The sequence below is a fragment of the Ambystoma mexicanum genome, chromosome 6q (assembly GCF_040938575.1).
Source record: "Ambystoma mexicanum isolate Mex_15411 chromosome 6q, UKY_AmexF1_1, whole genome shotgun sequence".
Classification (NCBI taxonomy): domain Eukaryota; kingdom Metazoa; phylum Chordata; class Amphibia; order Caudata; family Ambystomatidae; genus Ambystoma; species Ambystoma mexicanum.
The window spans coordinates 1,196,787,744-1,196,807,114 of record NC_090937.1 but is presented as its reverse complement, the minus strand read 5'-3'; the positions used below and the strand labels follow the sequence as shown (position 1 = coordinate 1,196,807,114).

General features: G+C 42.2%; 1 protein-coding gene across 3 annotated transcripts in view; it reads right to left on the bottom strand.

The window, feature by feature from the left end:
* ARAP2 (ArfGAP with RhoGAP domain, ankyrin repeat and PH domain 2) overlaps positions 1 to 19,371 on the bottom strand; it is a 1,740,202-nt gene that overhangs the window by 464,468 nt on the left and 1,256,363 nt on the right. For all 3 annotated transcript variants that reach the window (XM_069631830.1, XM_069631832.1, XM_069631831.1), the window contains one exon: positions 9,261 to 9,424. In XM_069631830.1, coding sequence (XP_069487931.1) covers positions 9,261 to 9,424 — 164 coding nt within the window. The remainder of the gene's footprint in view (positions 1 to 9,260; positions 9,425 to 19,371) is intronic.

Sequence of the window (19,371 nt, the reverse complement as noted above, 5' to 3'; positions counted from 1 at the left end):
GTCCATTCACTGAGTCTTGCCCATTCCTTTTGCGGCGAGAATCTATTAGGTTTAAATTTGTTGAAAAAACTAAGTGTGGCTATTCTTATATCTTTTCATAATTGATTTACGCGTGCTGAACAAAGTAGTCGATCCCCAATTTACATTGGTCCCAGATGTCACTACCATTTTGACAATGATTCCAGCCTCTGCAACACATTTTAGTGTCGTAGATCTTAAGAATGCATTTTTTAGCATTCCAGCACATCCAGATAGCAGATTTCTATTTGCTTTCATGCTAGGAGGGTGTTCTTTCACATTCACACAAATCCCACAAGGTTACACTGAGAGCCCAAGTATTTAGAGCAGAGCATTAAAAGAACAACTAGACATGTTAGAACTGCCAGCGGGTTGTGTACTACTGCAATACATCGATGACCTGTTAATTGCTGCTGACTCAGAAGACATTTGCAAAGAGGGTACTGCCATGTTATTGACACATTTAGCAGTGCATGGACATAAAGCTTCATTGAAAAAATTCCAGTATTGTCGAAAGCCTATTTGGGCTACCTACTTCCAAAAGAGGGATGAAGATTTCACCAGAAAAGATAGAGAGCATCTCTGGTATGCCTATTCCAAAGACACAGAAAGGAGTCAGAGACATAATAGGCATGGCTTCATATTGCGGCAGTGGATAGCAAATTTCGATATGATTGTGAAACCAGTGGTGGCATTGACAAAAAAGGATGTTGCCTTGCCTTTGCCATGGAGCGAGGAATGTCAGAATGCATTTGATCTGCTCAAAGTTGCTCTGTGCTCAGCTCCAGTTTTGGGCACACCAAATAATGAAAAGGATTTTAAATTATTTGTGCATGAGAATGATGGTTGTGCAATGGCTGTTTTGACCCAGGAACAAGGAGGAAGAAATAGACCATGCGGTTATTTTTCTTCTGCGCTGGATCCTGTAGCATGCGCTTTGCTGTGTTGTTTATGAGCTGTCGCTCCGGCTGCCACGTCAGTAAAACAAACCGAGGGAATGGTTTTGGGTCACGCCTTAACTTTGATGGTGCCCCACACAGTAGACGTTCTTTTAAATAGAACAAAGACGCAACATCTCACATCAGCTAGATTGACTAGATATGAAATTGTCCTGTTTGCACCACATATTCAAATTCAGAGATGTTTCTCTTTGAATCCTGCAGAGTTAATGCCCCCTCCCAATGAAGGAACGGGGGTGAATAAATCACCACCCCATGATTGTTTAATGGTTACAAAACAAGAAATGAAAGGGAGAAATGATGTCACAGACAGCCCACAGAAAGAGCCAGATGGAGGACTGTTTTGTAACGGTTCCTGTTTTAAATTACCCGATGGCACGTCAACTGCTGCCTATGCCATCACGACACTGAAGAGTTTTGTAGAGAGTAAAAGAATTCCATACAATTCAGCACAGGCCGCAGAGATAATAGCACTGACAAGAGCATGTGAAATTTCTGAAAATCTGAATGTAAACATATATACTGACAGTCAGTATGCATTTGGGGTGGTACACAATTTTGGCCGACTCTGGGCTGAGAGGGGTTTTCTAACATCACATGGAACTAAAATTCAACATGGCCCTTTGATAGCGCGATTGTTGTCTGCACTCACGTGTCCAAAGCGACTAGCAATAATGAAATGTGAGGCGCATAAGAAAATAACATGTAACGTTGGAAAAGGAAATGCATTTGCAGACAAAATTGTGAAACAAACTGCCACTGATTTGCACACGGAAATGTTGATAGTACAGTTAGAAGAAGTGCCCTGCATGATAGAGAATGGGATTGCCACAGTCAAAGAGATACAGGCGGAAGCAACAGCTGATGAAATAAAAGGTGGGCTGATTGCTCCGCAGAATTAGACGTAGAAGGTTGCTGGGTGGACAAAGAGAGTAGAAAGTGGATGCTGCCCAACTCCTACGTAACTGCAATGGTCACCATGGCCCACAGCCCCACACACATATGTGCGAAAAAAATAATTCAGCATCTGGCTACAGTATGGCAAAACCCACACATTAGAAAAAATGCTGAGAGGCTAGTTCAGAATTGTATGACATGTTTGCAACATAATATTGGAAAAGGAAAAGCCACTCCAACAGGTAGTTTTGCCCCCCCCTATGCCCTTTGAAGTGATCCATTTTGATTTCATATAAATGGAAAGATGCCAGAATCTTAAACACATCTTGGTGGTAGTGTGTGCATTCAGGAAATGGGTGGAAGCATACCCGCTTAAAGACTGCACAGCAATAAGCACAGCAAAAATGATGCTAAAAGAGTATTTCTCCAGATTCGGCCTGCCACGGGTCATATGGTCAGACAATGGCCTGTATTTTGTTGCCGTTGTGATTTTACAGATTTGTGCAGGCCTTCAGAGTGATATACAATTCAATTCCGCCAGACACCCGATGAGTGCCGGTCTTGTTGAGCATCAAAACGGCATTTTAAAGAATAAAATAAGTAAGATCTGTTCAGGCAGTAAATTAAAATGGACAGATGCGCTGCCGTTAGCTTTGTTGTGCATGCACATGTCTGTGCAAGCAAGGACTTAACTCTCCCCATACGAAATTGTCAAGGGGAGACCTGCTAATGTTTGGTGTGCACCACAGCCTAGGTGTCTGAGTGAAGTGGAATACATACTGTGACATTTTAACGCAGAAGTTAAATATGTAGTACATACTGTGACATTTTAACGCAGAAGCTCTGTTTGATTCATCAGCAGGTGCAGGAGGTTCTTCTTGCCAGATATACAGGGCCGGGGCATTGTTTGCAGCCAGGCGAGTGGAACCTGGTGAAAAATTTCCAAAGGAAATCATCACTTGCACTGAGGCAGCAGGGCCCTTACCAGATACTCCTGGCCGCACATACTGCAGTCCGTGTGGATGGTCGTACGGCGTGGATTCATGCCACCTGCACGAAAAGAATTCCATTGCCATTGAAAGAACTGCCTGACCCAGACAACCAGAAAAAAACAACTGCATCCAACTCGAAAGACACCATTGCCAGTTCTCTGCCACAAATTCTGCCTGAGCCTGGGAGAAAGCCTGAGAGGATTGCTAAAAAGGAAAACAGGCTAAATGTGCCCCAACTTTGCCCAGCTGAACCTGCTTCATCACTTGCTGCATCACAGGCTGACACTGAGCCTTCAACTGGAAGTGCATCTGCACTGTTCATTAATCACACAGTACCTGGAGCGATAAGGTATAACCTACATTCTCAAAATCAAAAGTGATCTGATCTGCATATTTTGTTGTTGCATCTATTCCCATCACGGATGAATTGGAATCGGAGGCCTCGGGAAGTGGAGCGTGGGGGCTGTACCAATCAGGGAGCTCTGGAAGGCGGCTTCCCGGTGCTATCTTTGAAAATAAAAATCCATTTGTTGATCACCCCATGCAAACAAGCGGGGCGCTTATGGTACAAAGGCAATTCATGTTTGCTCTGGAGTCTTTTGAGCAATGTGCAGAGGCATGATAATCTTGCCACACATTTAGCAATCCAGGCAACCGAGAACTGGCCTAAACACTTTGTTAACCTCTTCGAACATATTGATGTTTCAACGAGCGCTGCTGTGAGAAGTATTCACGACGAACATTTTTGGAAAAGAAGAGTCACACACGATGCCCATACTTGCTTCCGTCCCCTCCTGCACCAACGCTGATGATGTAATAGATATAGAGACTATAAAGAAATCTAGAAATAGTTGCTGTAAGAAATTAATGTTGATGATTATAACACTTCTGGGTATTCTATGGACCATTATCCCAGTATTATCGTATTTGGAGAGCGTGCACCCATTGAGTTCTCTTTTGTCTGCCATGAAAGCATCTGTCACAGACAGTCCAGTCCATGTACTCTCTTATACTCTCCCTCCAATTGAAGAAAGACACAGGGAAGGTTATGGTAATAACACATTGCTTTTAATTATGAATATGACTCACTCAGTCTTGAACAAGAGTAACTGCTAGCTCTGCACCCATTTACCCCAGCATGGCGGAAAAGGAATAGGTTGTTATGTACAGCCATTACCCCTTAATAATGCATACTATGCATCACTAAGTGCCCTCTTTTATGGGTAATGGAATAAGAGTGGCACAGGTCAATTAGACAGGATGAACATAGATGAATTCAAGAAAGTGGTAATGGAACCTGTACGCTGTTCCATATTTAACAGAGCAAGAGTGATAAAACCAGTAGTAGCGCCAGTAAACAGACTATATGTGCCCTATTAGTCATCTGTAATCACATTTCACATTAACCCAGTAGGGAACAAAGATTTAGTGCCCCCCCTCGTAACCAATAAATTACAATCCTGGCACTGTTCCATTTTCCTTTCGGAAAAAAGTTTCCTATTCAGTAGGGACATTCGATAGATGCATGAATATTGCGGTACTTGAAAGAGAAGAAGAACCAATATATGTAGGTGACCCGGTTTATTTTGTATGTGGAGAAAAAGCTTATCCCTGGTTACCTAGAAATTGGGGTGGAACATGTTACTTAGGGATCCTATTCTCCAGGGTATTCCTTTCCTGAACATCTGAGATATCGAAATTATCTAGATCCAGCCCCTGGCGGGATGATGAAGCAGGATTTTTTGCGGGAGACATAGCAAACTCATTTATGCCATATTGGGGCCAAGCAATAAACTCATATAATATAAGAAGATTGTCAAGAATTTTAGAAAACACGAGAACATGGAACAACTGATGTATTGTATAATATGACCCTAGAAGAGAAGGCAATTAGATTAATGACACTTCAGAATAGAATGGCTCTTGATATAGTTTTGGCTGACCGTGGAGGTGTTTGGAAAATCGTGGGGTCAGTGTGCTGTGTATTTGTAAGTGACTCCTCCCCTACAATTTTTGCGGCAATAAAGAAGTTAGACATTCTGAGTTCTGACCTTCATCCCCGACAGGTGGTTGGGAACTGAATATAAGTTCCTGGTTTTGGGAGTTGCTACGCTCATGGGGATGGAAACTATTTGCAATTTTAGCAACGATACTCAGAATCTTCCTGATATGATGTTGTTGCACACACTGCCTGCCAATTATTTGCTCTGAAATAAGTGATGAATGCATACACATGATAACAGAGAAAATAACTCCCACTCCCAAAGTGGATATGAATGCAAATAATGAAACACAAACTATGAAAGAGTTTATGTCAATTGATATTGATGATGACGATTACAGTAGTATGCATAGTTCAGAATCAGATACATGGTCAGAGGAAGATGCGATGTATGGTTTATGTGTTTGGCTTACGGCCAATAGGAGGGTTTGTAAGTCTAGAATAATACCCTACCATAGCATAGATTTTATATTATGTTGGCCGAAAACCAACCGCATCATATGCCCAGCATCACCAGTTACAGAATCGTCAGCATAACCATAGAGCGTCCATTTTGTACCCATAGAATCTGCCATTTTGCTCCCTCTTGCTTTCTGTTCAAATGCTTTGCAAAAATGAATTTAATTTCGTTCTGCTCCTGCACAGAGTGAGGCCTCAAGCACCATGTGAGAGACAAGCTCAGACAGAAATACATTGTTTTCCTCCCTCACAAGTCCTTGAAGGCGAGCAGTGAGGCATTTAATCACCAAGCCAGGTGCCATCTGGTCTTGCTGAAACTGCAGAAACTGAATTATACTCTCTTTCACAGCCACCCTTGTTGGGCCTCTTTAGATTAAGCTTACCTCTAGCTCACAAATAGAAACTAGAAGATAGCATGCCTTGGAATGTGTCTCTCCTACGAACACAGTTTGCTCACTGAACAGGAGCATTATGTTCTCTGTAACAAAGAATCCTGTCTGTGCCTTTGCAAATTGCAACTGTTGCTAAATCTAGTAATATCCATATTCGTCATAATTGTCAATCACTGAGCCCTTGTACAGGAAGATACATTATGGGCAGTTTTGATGTGTCTCAAACTGATTGTATGATGGTCCTTTTGTATATATGTCACTGATGTAGAATGCTCGCTCTCTTGTGTCACAGGAGGTCTGGATGACACATGTTGCGAGACGTGAGATCCAGTCAGCCGACTGAGACTATTTTGCTTTGCAATAAACCCTAGATTTTGGGAATTGAACCTCGTGTCTGGCATATCAGTTTGTGTATGGTGATTGTGCCTTGTTTCAATGCGCGAGGGACTTCAGGGCCTATCAACAATACCATCCCTCCACCCCAAGAGCCACCACCACCCGCAGCTGGAGGACCTACACAACAGAAATAACTGAGTTCTTCCAAAGACAATGAAGAAGACCAAGAAGATGAGGTACAGGAAGTACCTAACTCAAGCACCCAGAGAGAATCATGGGTGTGGCAGTTCTTTACTACTGTTGGGAATGTACCAAAGTCTAAAGCTACCAAAGTAAAAATAGCTTTTGGACTACCTGGCCAGTACTCCTATGGTGTTAAAACTGATATAATATTGTTTTGTCCACATCGTATATGTTGGCCTATGCCCAGTCACTCTGCGAGGGAATCCGCATTGCAAGGTCGTAACCTTAAGTTAATCGAGCCTCCATTTTAGGTCAAAGCCGCAATTTTAGTTATTCATGCAAAGTCACCCCGTGGCCTAAAATGGCCGACCTGTGTTCTCTTGTTCTTACTTAACCTCTTCGACCAAAGTTGGCGAGTTAATGTCCAACCTGCCTGCAGGCTACATGTTAGGGTCATGTAGACCTTGTCCTTTGTTGACTTCGGGATCAGGGGATTACTTGAATCGGCGATGTTAACCTACAAGTATAAAAGAACAATAATGCTATCTAAACATGACATGCAAAACATCTGTTTGACCTGCATTGAAAATAATGTGTAAAGGGTGTAAATTTAAACCCAGAAAATAATAGTGCTTGTTGGTAAAATGTATTACGAAGTAAACCGCATGCACGAGATATGTAAATTAGGAATGAACCTGGCGCGACCCTAGCCCAGTACATGATTAACTTGTAGGAGGCTGGACATCGTTATGAAGAAAACTGTATAAATATGCTGATGTGCAGCTAACAATTCCTGTTCACTGCTCACATTGAACCTTCTGGTGGTCTCTGTGAAGTACTGACGGCCAAATAGCTATTTGTGTACTTTGTTTTGTAAACTGCACAGTATTGCAATAAAGATTCTGGGAATCTTTACAAGCCCGTGTTGGTGCAATTCTCTTTGCATAGTGTAAAAGCCTTAATATTGTATTTTCTGATTCCACAATGGGGCCACCTCCATGAACGCTCTCAGAAAGGTTGTTCCTTTCAAAGCAAGTAGTAGGGTGTATTCCTCCAACTCATCTTCCTCAACCAATACTGTAACCACTAATCCTACTTCTGTGGGACACATAATCCTACCAGCTACCTTGCAAGCAATAAAAGAGGCTGTTGATCCATATCTTTCGAAGACAGCCGTACTCTGTATATATTGCAACACACCACTCTACAGTGGGGAGTCATTTTAAAGTGCTTTTGAAGCTGTAATCAAGGAGCATGAGAAACATTGCCCCTACCTTACATGTAACACAGGCGTAACATCATCCCCTGTCCACCTGCTCTTCCATATTAGTAGTTGGTGCCTCTTCCCTCATTTCCCTCATTTCCCTCCCCTTCCTTTCTGACCTCTCCTGCAAAAAAAGAAAAGAAAAAAAAGGTTCCTTTAGGAACCACCTTTCACAGTAAATAAATAGAAACAAAAAATAAGAATCTTATAAACTCTGTCTACTTTACATTTCTCAATAAAGTAGATAGACTCAATTAGATTCACCAACATTTACATTAGCTTTTTGTGTTATGCTAAAGGGAATAATGTTGCGTTCATCCCCTATTCCAGGGGCTGGAACGTGGGATGACGGCCCATCAGCCCAAGTTATCAGCCCAAGAAAAGCAAGGGTAGATAACAAGGGCTCCCGGCTGTTATCCCCCGTTCTAGTCCCTGCAGTGGGGGATGAAGGTCATTAGCAGCCAGGTTGTCAAAACGCGAACCTGGAATGCTAAAAAAAGAAGGATTTTCCTTCCTACAGCGGGACGACGCTTGTGTCCCGCTGTAGGAAGTAAAATCCTTTTCCAAGATGGCCACCATGATACGGGTAGGCCGCGATGCGTATGGTGGGAGAGTCATGCTATCAAGCGGCTTGGAACATGGGCTTGTATCAGCGATTCAATCGCACGTTCCTAGCCACCTGATTGGCTGGCTCTCCTGCCCAGGGTGCTAATGAAACAATTGTATCCTAGAGAAATATATGAAATGACAGAAACAATTTTCTGTCCCAAATACTTTTCTCTAGCATACAATAAGGAACATAATCGATGAACCTTTATAACTATCCACAGTCTACACAGTGCCCTTTCCAGGGCATTGATCATTAAAATATCTGGATGACAAGTGCACACCATCACACAGGGCAGCCCTTCTACCTTTTTTAATTTTATATTTGTAACATTCCCCCAATGCCTGCTTTCAAACAGTCACACATCCATCCACCAATCACTTCCAAAAACTGTACATATAACCCTACGACCATACTAAACTTCCACAGACCAAGTGCCACTTAACAATCGTCGACAAATATTTTGCATCTGCTTTTCCCTTTCTTATACAAACACATTTTACCCAATGCTCCTATAAATGCATATATGCATTGTGCAGTGAGAGAAGTGCATAAATAGTAGGGGCAGTACGAATGGACAAGTGCTAATGAGAACCCAGGAGGGAAATTCGAAGGGATGCCAAGGTGGGATGCCACTGGCTAACTACTGGAGCACAGGAGTCTTAAGGGTGGGATGCATCTTAACCGTAACATCCCTTACCGACGTTTTCTTCTATCAATTTAATAGGATTTTATAACTCAAAATGTTTCATGGTGTTACATCACTGTATGTCCCTGGAAACAGTGAGTTCTGTGCCACAGTGGCATATTCAACCTGCCAAACCACCTTTTATCACTTACTTTGTCCTGCGCCGGTTTTTGTTCCCATGCTTTCTCCAATGTAAGCACACTTTGGCAATGTGTGGTAGTGCTATTCTGTGCCTGCGGAAATACATTGAGGACCTGTCTCATATTCTGCCAAGCTGCTTTCAGGACGCCAGTGCCTCTTCACTTGAGCGCTGTGTGATTTCATTGCATGGGGCCTGATTACCGAGACACAATCACCTTTAAACATGACATGCCTCTGATGCAATTTGATCAAACGAGGTATGAATGCTGTGAGTGGGAATCACACACGTGCATCCTGATGGATGCAAATCCGTCTTACTTACCATACTGTGTAACAAATGCTATGCAGCTGTTCACGATAATAGGGACGTCGTTTTTGCCGAGCTGCTGGTCTTGCAATGCATTTCCATCTGTGCCTGCTGCTTTTTCAATTGCAGAATGCCAGACCATGAAATTTTGCTTCGTATGGCCGTGGATGTACAATGTCCTGCAATGTTAAAAAAGAACACATTTTGTCAACGAGTACACCGCCAGCTACACAACGGTATTCACTTTTGAGAAATTGTTCAAATGTGTTTCTCCAACAGAGACAGACGTGACAAATAAATGACTATCAGACACATAATTTGACAGACATATCCATGTGTGAGCTATATAGTTCCACTACTGATTGTTCCAATCAATAAAAAGCTGGGTGCAGCTTTGTAAAGGGAGAGCCTGTGGCAGTTCTGTGCAAAACGACAATGTTCCTTCATTAAAAAAAAAAAAATGTATATATATATATATATATATAAAGTTCAAAAAAGAGATTCTGGCAGGCATTAAACTATGAGGTGAAAAAAGTCAGCGATCTTATGTCTCAAAATGTAATTATATTACATAAAAATAAATTGGCAATATAAACTACATCTAGAAGAATTAGAAAGAGTAAAGTTTTCTTCAGTGTCTTTTCAAAATGTCCTATCAAGACCAAGGGCCTCATTACGACTCAGGCGGTAAGGGGTTTACGCCGGCGTAAACAGCGCCGACCCTTACCGCCTGAGTACGAGGTCCCTTAGCGCCATGGCGGATTTAACACCTGTTTTAGCAGGTGTTAAAATCCATGGCGCTAAGGGACCGTGGAGTTAATTACGCCACCGTAATTTACGGTGGCGTAATTAACGCCTTCCCCACTCCCATTATGCCCTATGGGGCAAAAATGGGAATGGGGAAGGGTAAATGGGGATTGGGGACTTACCGCCCCGCCAACCTCGGAATGGGGCGGTAAGTCCGCCAACCACCATGGCGTAAACGTAGTTTACGCCATGGTGGTAAAGTCACGGCCCAGGCGGTAACTTACCGCCTGGGTCGTAATGAGGCCCCAAGACAGGTGGGAAGGAACACGCCGAATCAATTAAATGGTATACACCTTTAAATGAAAACTGAATTATGTTAATTTGACTATTTTAATTCCAAACTGAATGATTTTAATTATTTACTCCAAAAATTAAATTACTTTGTTTTTGCTCACATACTACGGGTTCTATGTCTGATGAAAGGGTAACAGACTGTTTTTCTTCCTCACATGAATCAGGAAAAGACAAAGGATCGAAGGCAAAACAACATCAGACTGTGTGAAACTCAAAGGAATTTAGCTTTAGCAGAAGCATAGCTAAAGATCCACAACATTATTCATTAAGAATGATTGTGCAAAACCCACCCGAACCTTTTGACACACCTTTAACTCTCTTCACCCCCCCACTCGATGACCTTCCGTGTGTATAAATACAAGCATTTCCTTCCATTTCTATCCACATGATTGCACCCTATCACGAGATCCCTTTGATACACATCACTCTTGCCTCACAGCTGAGTGCGTGCTATGTAAAGCCCATTTCCTACATCCACGCTCTCCTTTTCTCAACATGTTTCTTTGTTAGGTCATGATCAATCATCAAAAAACGGAAACCCGAGGGACTGCTGTTGTGCACACTCTCAAAGTGTTAAGCAAGAGGGGAGATAACGTGTAAGTTGCATTTAGTTAGCTTATGCTGAGTGCAAGTGACAGTCCATTGCAAGGACACACAATTGCAGATCACACATTAGGTTTCGCTTGCGCTTAATTCAAGTCTAGATAGATTCAGTTTGATTTGCAGCATACCTACATGGTTTACGTTTCTGGAATGTGTTAAACCGTTTATTATTGGTATGTAGCCACATACTCTCTTTGGTATGATTCTTCTAGTGATAAACGTTGTGCCCACACAGTTTTCAAATACGGGTGTTTTGGAAATGTAAATGTAAAATGTAAATTGGCAGTATTGTTCCAAATCATCACATTATGTTCCTTTTCAATATACAAGACCATAGGATTTTACCTCGTGCTTGTGCTTGACACTGCATTATAGCCTCATGGCTACAAAGTGCATTAGGCTCCCACCTCTAACGTTTTGTTGTCAGCAGATCAGATCTCTTCTGCTTTCAGGCTTTCTCAAATCCGTTCTCAGCAGTAATAATGCACCCATTTCCACCGTAGGAATCTCATGACAAATAGTTCAACTATGCAATTATTTCACCTTACCCTCAGGTCCTACTGCTGCAGTTTTAAAGGGTCCAATATGACTGTTGTCCAAAAGTAAGATTGAATTAGTACTGGTCCTGTGTCTATCTGGAGAGGTTTCCAAATTAGTATTGTTTATGGAAAGCAATACCACCCTGGAGGTGATGTTTTATTCTATCAAGAGTCCCTGTTAATTTCAGATACAGTTCATTAACATTCACCTCTTGTAAAACTTAAGGACATCACTTGCTGATATATTGTAGGTGAGAAAGAGTGTGTCTACATACCACAGTACCATTGGAGTCTTAGATCTGTGCTCTCACTGCTTAATGGACATATAGAATATTCCTGGAGTGCCCGGTAGGCGTGATCCACCGTGGTACCTTGGAACACATTTGTTAGCCTGACTTCAGTGAATCCCATTGCTGATTTCATATTGGAGTTATGGACCATGAACTGACTGTACCCAAACAGAAAATATATCTATTTTATTTAGGGCCATCCTTAAATAAAAAAATAAATAAATAAACACTGTACAGTTGTTCCCCAGAAGTTGTAAAACATATGAATTAGCCCAGGTACCAGTTCCGTGCTCAAATCAGGTAAAACTACATCCAGATATGCCTGATACTGATGCAACTGCGAAACCTCTATCACAGACATCAAACCCCAGACATGGACAGACCACTTTCTAATTTCTTTCACCATCTGCGCCAATCAGCCAGCCAACAAACAGAACATAATTGCCACACCCCTCCTTACTAGAAACAAATCGTAGAGGACAAAAAGATCATTGCATCCCTTAAACCATTGAGATGCCAAGGCGATGTATACCCGGCTCAAATTATTAAAGAAGTAGCTAGAGACCTTGCCCCATGTATCACCAAATTAATAAACGCCTCTTTTAGGACTTGCCAGGTGCCCACTAAACTCAAGGATGCTTGGGTTCTACCAATATTCAAAAAAGTGACACTTGACCCAACTATCCCAACGACCTATATGCCCATAACAACTGTCCCGGTCCTCCTTAAATTAATTGATAAAGCGCCATACCTCCAAATTCAGTGATATCTAGAGATGAATAATCTTTTAGGGCTTAGACAATCAGGTGTCAGGCCTCTCCACGGAACTGAAACTGCCTTGATCGATCTGAAAATGCAAATAGATCACTTGAAAGATAACAGCCAATGTGCACTACTCCTCCTATTGGGCCCATCAGATGCCGTTGATTTGGTTGACCATAATATACTTTGTGAACACCTCTCTTCAGCAGCAAACTTCTCACAAGAAGCTGCAGACTGGATTGAATCTTTTCTAAATAACAGATCTATGAGAGTCTTCTCTCCCTCGGATGCCGCTGACCCAACCCCTATTACATGTGGAGTGCCTCAAGGTTCTTTCATCTCTTCAACCATGTATAATGTACTTACCGGGACATAATTTGACAAATTGGATCATCTGGGTGTCATCTATACAAACTACACAGATGACACCCAGCTACTCTTACCTCTCTCAGGGAACTATGAAACTGACCTGCCTTACTAAATAAAATCTATCTCATCATCCAGGCATGGATGGCAGTCCATAGCCTCTCCCTGAATGATGAGAAACTGAAATCTTGATCTTAGGTGTCCCAACTAACCTCAATAAACTCGATGCCCAGTACTGTTCGTTCAATATATACGGTAAGATCATCTAATCTGCTAAGAAAACTAAAAGTCTTGTCTTTTACCTAGATTCCACTTTGAACCTTTGCAAACAAGTTAATGTGACAGCCTTGGCTACCTCTTACACATGTAAGCTTATACGTGCTTGTAAACCATACCTCTCCACAATTAGCTGCATTATACTAGTGAGAGCTTTAATCTTGTCCAAACTTGATTACTGCAACACACTTTATGCAGGAGCAAATAAACAAATCCTTAACAAACTCCAAATATTACAAAATAATGCTCTAAGAACAGCCTTGAGTATCCCAAGGAGCAATCACATCTCTGGAACGAGAAGGAATCACAAATGGATCTCCATCAAGGACAGGATCCATTTCAAGATAGTCTTGATTACGCACAAATGCCTCAACAATGCTGCCCCACAATACCTAAGAGAGAAAATCATTTAAAAAACTCATCTCGACCGACCAGGGCGTCCAACTCCTGCATTAAAGTTCCACAGTTCAACCTGAAAAGAGTGGGCAGTAACAGCTTCCCTGTTCAAGCTGCACAAGCCTGGAATGCCCTCCCCCTACATTTGCGTACTAATCAGACCTTCCAAAGTTTTAGTTCCAACACAAACAAATTGCTTGCTATGAACGAGTAGTAGCTCCTTTTTCTAATGATTTTGCACTTGTCCTTCGGCCTCTGTAATTTTTTTGTATATGCTCTTCTGATAATGCTACTTCACTCGACTTGCCTTTGTTTGTAACCTACATCTGTTTTGTCATTGTTACTGTATGTACCCATTTCGCTTTGCTTTGACTACACTGTATGTATCAGTTTTTTTGCATTTAAGCTGTCTTGTAATGCACCCAGATACCCTTGGGTATGGTGCGCATTATAAATCAATAAAACAAACCACACAAGCAAAAACATGCTACGGGAATTTGAATGGCAAATGTAACCTTTGCAACACTCCTAAAACATTTTCTTCATTGGAAGGAACTGTTGTAAGGGCTTGGGGAACTTGGGGTGGAATGGGAGGGTATGTCATCAGTGAGCCAGCTATGGAATCTCAAGGTGGAATGCTTGGTGGCAAAGATACTGCTGTGTTCCAAGTTAGTCAATTGCTTCCTCTGCCCTGGAGGTATTGGTCCAATTGGGAGGTTTAGTTCTAGCAACTTAATAAAGCTGTGTAACTGTATGTATTCTAGCTAATTGCACATGTCTGATGTTGGAGATTATTAGTGTTGGAACTATAAAAATCTTTCTTAGATTTGTTAGAGTGGGCCAAAAAAATAGAAAATGCAACAAATAATTTTTGTCACTCTCATAGCTAGGACAGTCTCTCATCATTTATTAGTAAAGAGGGCACTCTTTCTCCATTGAACAAGAGATTTGCTCTGGGGGCCATAATAACTGCTCTTTCCCTTGGGTGACAAACTATTGGACACATGCTGGCCTTGCCTTTTTAAAGGAAACATTATGATAAAATCGGACACTTTGGGCCTCATTACGAGTCCGGCTGTAATCGAGGCGGTAAAACTGCCTGGTTACTGCCGGACTCGTATTACCATTCCATCTCCGTAATTCCCGGAATTACCGGGGCATTACAATCCCGGTTTTCCGGGAATCATGGAGGCGGAATGGTGTTAATCCCCATTCCCATTGAGTCCTATGGGACTCAATGGGAATGGGGATCATAGAAACACCGGCAGCATCTCGTAATGCTGCCGGTGTTTCCACGTCCGCCTGCAGGCGGGCAGTGTTAAACATCACCTCCCGCCTGCAGGAGTTGTGATCAGGTGGTCCGGAAACAACGGTGGCAGCAGGTTTACCACCACCGTTATTTCCGGACTGCCTGATTTGTAATGAGGCTCTTTGTTTCTGTAACTCCTTTGTGTTCCTTATTCTTGCATTTTGAGGGTAGAAGGTTGCTATTAGCTCTCCTTTGGTGGAGTTACCTATCCGCAACTTATAACTAAACAAATAACCAAGGCCAAACTGTAGAGAAGATTTTATATACTTTAACTGAGGCAAGGCAGTCCAAGAATGTGTGGTCATAAGATTCTTCAATAGGGCCCCAGTTATTGATAATTGGGTCCTCTCCCACAGACACAGCCAGTAAATCAATGGTTGTATTGCTATAAGGTCTTCGATAAGCCAGCTCACGTTCTTTATGTAGTAGATGCCCTGGAAAGCCCTGTGGTAAAGCCATGATGTTTCTTAGGAATTTGTTTTCAGGTATTTGTTTTTTTGTTTGTTTGATAGTAATACCACACAGCTGCACCGTATGTTAACAGTGGTGTGGATTTAGACATGTATATTTACAGAGTATGATCCATGGCCAATCCACCCAGTCTTGCCCCAAATCTCAGGATTGAGCCATTTATTTGTGATGCCTTTATAGCTTGCTGCTTTATGTGTGGTGACCAGTCCAAATCACTAGAGACCATCACCTCAAGATAGAAAAATGGCTTGACCCACTTGAGACTTTTCCCCTCATGGTTTTCTATTGCCAACACATATAAGATTCACTTCTCTACGTTAATTGCTAAGCCTCTCTCTATCATATAATCAGCAATCCATCTACAATTTTTCAAGGGTGTGTTTTGTTCTAGCCATTAGGACTGCATCATCTGCATACAAAAATGCACACACTCTTTGCTTAGCTATCCTTGGGACATCGCTCACGAAATCAGCTAGGATATTTGGTAGTGAATTTACACAGAGATTGAAAATGAATGAGGCCAGGACACAACCCTGTTGCACTCCAGGGGAGATTGTGAATGTGTGTGTTTCTTGGCTCTAATTTCCGTCTTACCTTGTCTTCAGGTTACTGTGCATATTGACTGAGATATTTACCATCTTGCCCAGCCTTGCCATGGAGCCTAAAGCACTCCAAAGATTGCCATGATCAACGCAATCAAAGCTTTTGAAAGGTCCATGAATGCTAGGTAGATTGTGCCTTTATTGGCAAGCACATATTTATTCAGAATCAACCTAAGGTTTACCTTCTGGTCAACTGTTCCAATACCCTGTCGGCAGCCATATTGGTACTCTGAGAGGACCCGGTACTCAGTAATCCAAGCCCTGATTTTTTGATGCATCAGACACCCAAACCACGATAAGTGAGATTTAGTGGTAGCAGCCTGGGTCAGTTCTGTCTCCTTTTTTAAAGATCAGAACAATAAACGCCTCTTTCCATGAATCTGTGAAGATCTTTATCTGCAGCATTTTAATGAATGCTAGGGTGGCGGCTGGTATCCAATTGCCTTTTCATGCTTGAAGAACTCTATTGGAATAGAATCAGGTCCTACCGCCCTGTCCTTTGCAAATCCAGTGAGGTCTGTCGCTACCTCATTCAATGATACCTACAGATCTGGGCCTGCACTATATATTTACTCTAGTTTTTATGTCATCCAATTTGTTAATGTAGTGAGTTGTATATAGTACCAACATTTTTTTTATCCACTTTGCTTCACCCACCAGGTCAGTACACCAATTTGCTAGTGTATTTTTGGGTCATAGACCATCAGTAATCACTTTCCAATAGTCCCTCATGTTGCCCGATAAGGCAGCCTTTTCTAGTTTATGTCAGACAAGTTTCACTTGTTCTAATTTGCTGGATTGTAGCCTATGATTGTATATTGCCCTTGCTTCTAAGATATCTGTGCAGGAACTACCTTGGCACCTTAGTGCTTTTAGGAGGGTTCTTTTTGCTAGTCCGCATTCAGTATTGAACCATGCCGCCCTTTTCCCAGCCGCTCTTCACGGTCATGAAAAGCTTCTTAAATTCTTGGGATATGCAGGTTATTATGTCTGCCCAGTTGTGTGTCATGTGCTTTCAGTGAGTGGCTCTGGGTTAAGGCATTGCGCGAATGTATCTATGGATGTATACATGATCTTAGATGTTAAGTAGTGGGAATCTACCATATTCCACCAGAGAGTCTATAAATAGTGGCCTCTGGGAATACCGTCTTAATGGTTGATCCCTCGTTAGCACACCATAATGTCAAAACAAGGGGGTCATGATCACTTTCGACCCTAGGGGCTTTTTGGAAATCTTTGATCCAATGGCAATCTTCTACTCTCAGAATGATGTAATCAATTTTTGAGCGGTATTTCTTGTTCACAAAAGTATGTTTGCCCGGATTGTCGGACTGAGATCTTATGTTACTGCTCTGAATCCCAATCTAATCAACACATCCATGAATTTCCTACCCAAGGTTTTTGTGGTAGTCTCTCTCAGAGATAGTGGATAGATGTTAATTGAAATATCCTTGTCTACAATATTATCAATGTTCCCTGTATAATTTCCAATGTTTTAATTAAAGTCACCACCTAACAGAAATCTAACAGGTTAGAGAAAGAAGTGCTAGCATGTCATTGGGCTGTGAAAAAGTTTGCCAATTTTGCATGGGGTGTGGAGTGTGGAGTTTGTCAATAGGACCGATCATAAGCAGCTAAAAAGCATCTTTGAATCTAAAGGCCTGAGTATGGCATCCAAAGCATGGCCAGGTGGGTCACCAGATTGCAGAGTCATGAGCTCAGGATGGAGGTCATATCTGGCTCGGAGAATGTTTTGGTGGGCCATTTATCAAGGTTGGGTGGACAGGAAGAAGAGACTGTTGAAGAGGTTATCACAGACCTGTTGTTTATGAATTGTGAAGGAATCATTGATACGGAAGAGTGGATGGAAGTGATGGGTGCTGATGAGGTCTTCAATCATGTGAAAGTTTTTATGGAGTCACAATGGCCTGGTAAGGTGAATCTAGCTCAGGAAGAAAGGTCTTTCTGGGAGGTTCGGGAGCAGTTGATCCATGTGGGTGGCATTTTGTATCCATGGGAATGAGTGGTGGTTCCCAAGTTGCTGCGTAATAGAATTTTTGATTTGAAGCATGAGGGACATTTGGGTGTGTTGCATACTAAGGCGGTGTTGAGAGGAGAGTATTGGTGGCCAGGTTTTGACCGTGAGGCAGAAAGGAGGCTGAGCGAGCGTTGAGTGTGTGGAGTGTAGCCAGTCTGGTAAGGGCAAGAGTACAAAGGGGCAGCCATTATTGAGAGCGTGTGTGGGATGAATTGGCAATGGATGTTCTGGGTCTGTTCTGGGTCTGGTCAATTTGGCATCTGGCCAAGGAAAATTTGTGTTGGTGGATTAGTTGTCAAGGTTGATGCAATATAAGGTGGTCAGAGAGGCAACGGGTAAGGCCATCATTGAGTTTATGTAGACAATTTTCATGGGGGAAGATTACCATGCAGTCTATTGACAGATAAGGGAATACAGTTTGTGGGAGTCCTGTGTCAAAAATACTTTGATTTAAAGGACAGCTTTGCATAATCCAGAAAGTAATAGAAGAGTGAAGAGAGTGAATAGATGTAACATGGAAGTGATAGGTTTGGCGGCAGTGTGCAGGAAGGGTAAGAAGGTGGTGATCCATGAGAGAATGTGTGTTGCGGATGTCGCCCAGTGTAGGTTTGAGTGCCTTTTAAGATGATGAGAGACCGCACATCCAATGCCAGGGCTATTCCTCCTTGGTTGGAAAGAGCTATTGAGACTGATTGTGTAGTGGATTTGATAAAAAGAAAATTGGAGTGTGATAAGGATCGGTGGCTGAAAGGATCAGTGGCTAAAGGTGGTAAATGAGAAGACATGTGGGAGAACCATAAGGGTGAGGTGTGGTTATTGGCTGTGTATTAAGAAGGGAGTCATGAGGAAGAAGGGTGACCCCCTTGTACTCAGATCTGGTGCAAGTAGAAAAGGTCATGGATGATGCAGTGAGGTTGAGTGGAGGTCAAGTTTGGAATAACAATAGAATTGCAGTTGTAAGCAGGTTGAAATGCTGAAAGGAAAAGAGACGTGTTGTAATGGCTTGGGAAGCCTGGGCTGGAATGTGAGGGATGTCCTCAGTGAGCCAGCTATGGAATCTCTGGGTGAAATGTTTGGGGGCAAAGATACTGCAAGTCAGTTGTTTCCTCTGCTCTGGAGGTGTCGGTCCAGCTGAGGGGTTTGTTTCTAGCATCTCAATAAAGCCTTGTTACTCTATCCTGGCTCCGTGGTGGCTTTATAATAGGAACTTTGACATTTTCTTGAATAAAACAGCTATATCTATGTTTTTGAAATGTTTGTTTGCAGTTTTGAAGAATGGGACCATCATTACAAGCATGTGAAATGTTATTTTTTGGGGTGAAGACTAGCATAGCAATAACCACAGTCATTTTGTTGACCTCAGACGTGATGTG